The sequence below is a fragment of the Manacus vitellinus genome, unplaced genomic scaffold (genome assembly GCF_001715985.3).
Source record: "Manacus vitellinus isolate BGI_N305 unplaced genomic scaffold, ASM171598v3 scaffold_72_pilon, whole genome shotgun sequence".
Taxonomy (NCBI): Eukaryota; Metazoa; Chordata; class Aves; order Passeriformes; family Pipridae; genus Manacus; species Manacus vitellinus.
The window spans coordinates 93,859-96,468 of record NW_021940764.1 but is presented as its reverse complement, the minus strand read 5'-3'; the positions used below and the strand labels follow the sequence as shown (position 1 = coordinate 96,468).

The 2,610-nt window shown below is 64.4% G+C and overlaps 1 protein-coding gene across 1 annotated transcript in view; it reads right to left on the bottom strand.

Annotated features, from left to right (window-relative positions):
- The window catches only part of RARA (retinoic acid receptor alpha), a 7,232-nt gene extending 4,630 nt beyond the window's left edge, over positions 1-2,602 (bottom strand). The window contains exons 1-6 of the mRNA XM_029964441.1: positions 2,463-2,602; positions 1,400-1,560; positions 1,136-1,312; positions 855-1,059; positions 491-649; positions 3-54 (exon numbers count right to left, since the gene is read on the bottom strand). Coding sequence (XP_029820301.1) covers positions 3-54; positions 491-649; positions 855-1,059; positions 1,136-1,312; positions 1,400-1,560; positions 2,463-2,574 — 866 coding nt within the window. The 5' untranslated portion in view covers positions 2,575-2,602. The remainder of the gene's footprint in view (positions 1-2; positions 55-490; positions 650-854; positions 1,060-1,135; positions 1,313-1,399; positions 1,561-2,462) is intronic.
- Positions 2,603-2,610: the final 8 nt, after the last annotated feature.

Below are 2,610 nucleotides of genomic sequence, written 5' to 3'. Positions count from 1 at the left end.
GCGGCGGCATCGAGCCCGGGATCTCCATCTTCAGCGTGATCACCCGCTCGGCACCTGCGGGAGGGTTCGGGGTCAGCAAAGTGGCACCCCCAAAAACCGGCGCTCCCAAACCAGCACCCCTAAAAACTGGCATCCCCAAAAAACAGTGCCCTTGAAATTGGCACCCCAAAAATGGCACCCCCAAAACGGCACCCCGAAATTGGCACCCCTCCCGAAGTGGCACCCAAAAACTGTGACACCCAAATTGGCACCCAAAAAACTGGGACGGCCAAAACCAACACCCCCAAACTGGCACCCCTCATCCGCACTGGTCCCTGAGTGCTGGGGACAACAGTCCCTCCCCAGCACCCCTGGAAGGTGCAGTGCTGGGGGTGTCCCCCTATTCTTTGTCCCCTCCAGAGGATGCTGAGTGACCTGGGCCCACCAACATCCCTGGGATGCTCCCCAGGATCCAGAGCCACAGGAGTGGCCGCCCCCTCCTCAGCCTCACCCTTGGCGCTGATGCTGCGCAGGTCCGTGATCTTCATGAGCATCTTGGGGAACATGTGGGGCTTGTTGGGCCTCCTCTTCCTCACGTAGATCTTCAGCGCCTCCAGCAGTGGCTCCTGCAGCTTGTCCACCTTGTCGGGCTGCTCCAGGTCCTGGCGGTCTGGGGAGTGGGCACACAGTGGTGAGAATGCAGGGCAGCACATCCTGGCATCCCCCCTTGCCCCCTGACTCAGACCAGCTCCTGTGGGGTCACCATTTGGGCTCTATATGGGGTCTCCTTGCTCAGCCATCGGGGGAGGACAGCTCAGGGGGTCCGGGGGGAGCCGGGTAGGGGCCCATCCCTGCACCCCCATCCCAGCACTCACCTCCGCAGATGAGGCAGATGGCACTGAGCAGCCCCGTCTCGGCGTCGTCCATCTCCAGCGGCAGCAGCTGGTTGGCGAAGGCGAAGACCAGGTCGGTGAGGGGCCCGAACCCCGCGTTGTGCATCTGCGTGCGGTTCAGCGTCAGCCCGTCCGAGAAGGTCATGGTGTCCTGCTCCGGCGTGTAGCGCGTGCAGATCCGCAGGATCTGGAGGGGCGAGGCCGGGGGGGCTCAGCTTTGTGTCCCCTCCCCGTCCCCTCCCTGTCCCTGTCCCTGCACTCACCAGGATGTCGAGGCAGGCGGCTTTGAGGAGGGTGATCTGGTCAGCGATGGTGAGCGTGGTGAAGCCAGGGAGCTGCTTGGCGAACTCCACCGTCTTGATGATGCACTTGGTGGACAACTCGCTGAACTTGTCCCACAGGTCGATGTCCAGGGACACCCGCTGCTCCGAGCTGTTGTTCTGCAGCGGGAGGTGGGGGGTGAGGGCACGGAGGGGGTGCCSCCCGCCCCAGCCCCCCCAGCCCCTCTGGGACCCCCCGACACTCACCGTAGTGTATTTGCCGAGCTGGCAGAGCGCGGGGAAGGTCTCCTGGTGGGCTTTGCGCACCTTCTCGATGAGCTCCTCCACCTCAGGGGTGATGATGTAGCTCTCCGAGCACTCCGGCTTGGGCACGTCCTTCTTCTTCTTATTCCGGTCATTGCGGACGGCTGTGGGGACAGCAGGGTCAGGGTCACCTGTCCCCAAAGCCACCCAGACCCTGCCCAGGATGGGGGGCTCAGCTCTGTCCCCTCAAGGCAGGATGGGGACCTGCCACCAGCAATGGGCAGGGCCATGGTGACAAGTGACCAGTGGATTCCTTAAAACAACCCCCAAGTCATTAGGAGTAATTAGGGGTGACCCTGTACCCCTGGGGGGTGCCCACCCCCGTCACCATGGGGACTGTGCTCAGCTCTGCTCTGCTAAGCCAACAGAGCAGAGAAGGACCCCAGGGACAGAAATGGCAGCTGAGCCATCACTTGGTGAGGGGCCCATGGAGGGGACCCCAGGGATGGCAGCTGGGGAGGGGGGAGCAGCTGGGAGCAGCCCTGGCCCCAAGGGGCTCAGCCTCTGTGGGTTGGGGGGGCCTGGACCCCCTGTAGGTGCAGGGTGAGCCCCTGGGATGCTGAACCCCTCCCCCTGCAGTGCCCAGCTCCCCCAGCCTCTGCCAGCCCCTCTCGGGGGTCCTGGGCCCCCAGGGGCCGGCAGATGGGGCAGGACTCGGGGAGGCAGCTGTGCCCCTGCAGCCCAGGCCCCCGGGCACCCACCACGGGGGCACAGCCGGGCACCATGACAACTGCCAGCAGAGCCAGGAGGCCTCATCGGCATCATTTATCTCTGACACTATCAATCACGCGTTGCCCGGGCAACTGCCGAGCTGTGACACAATCCCAGGGGGTCCCCATCCACCCCCGGGGCCTCGCTGGGCACACGGTGGGGGCTGCTGGGATGGCCCATCACACCCGGAGCCCCCCAACCAGGACACCAGGCAGGGTGTCCCCAACACTGCCCCATCACTGACCCCATCCCCATCCCCGACTCCATCCCTGTCCCCGTCCCTGTCCATACTCACACTCCTTGGACATTCCGACTTCGAAGCACTTCTGGAGCCGGCAGTACTGGCACCGGTTGCGCGTCACCTTGTTGATGATGCAGTTCTTGTCCCGGTGGCACGTGTACACCATGTTCTTCTGGATGCTGCGGCGGAAGAAGCCCTGGGG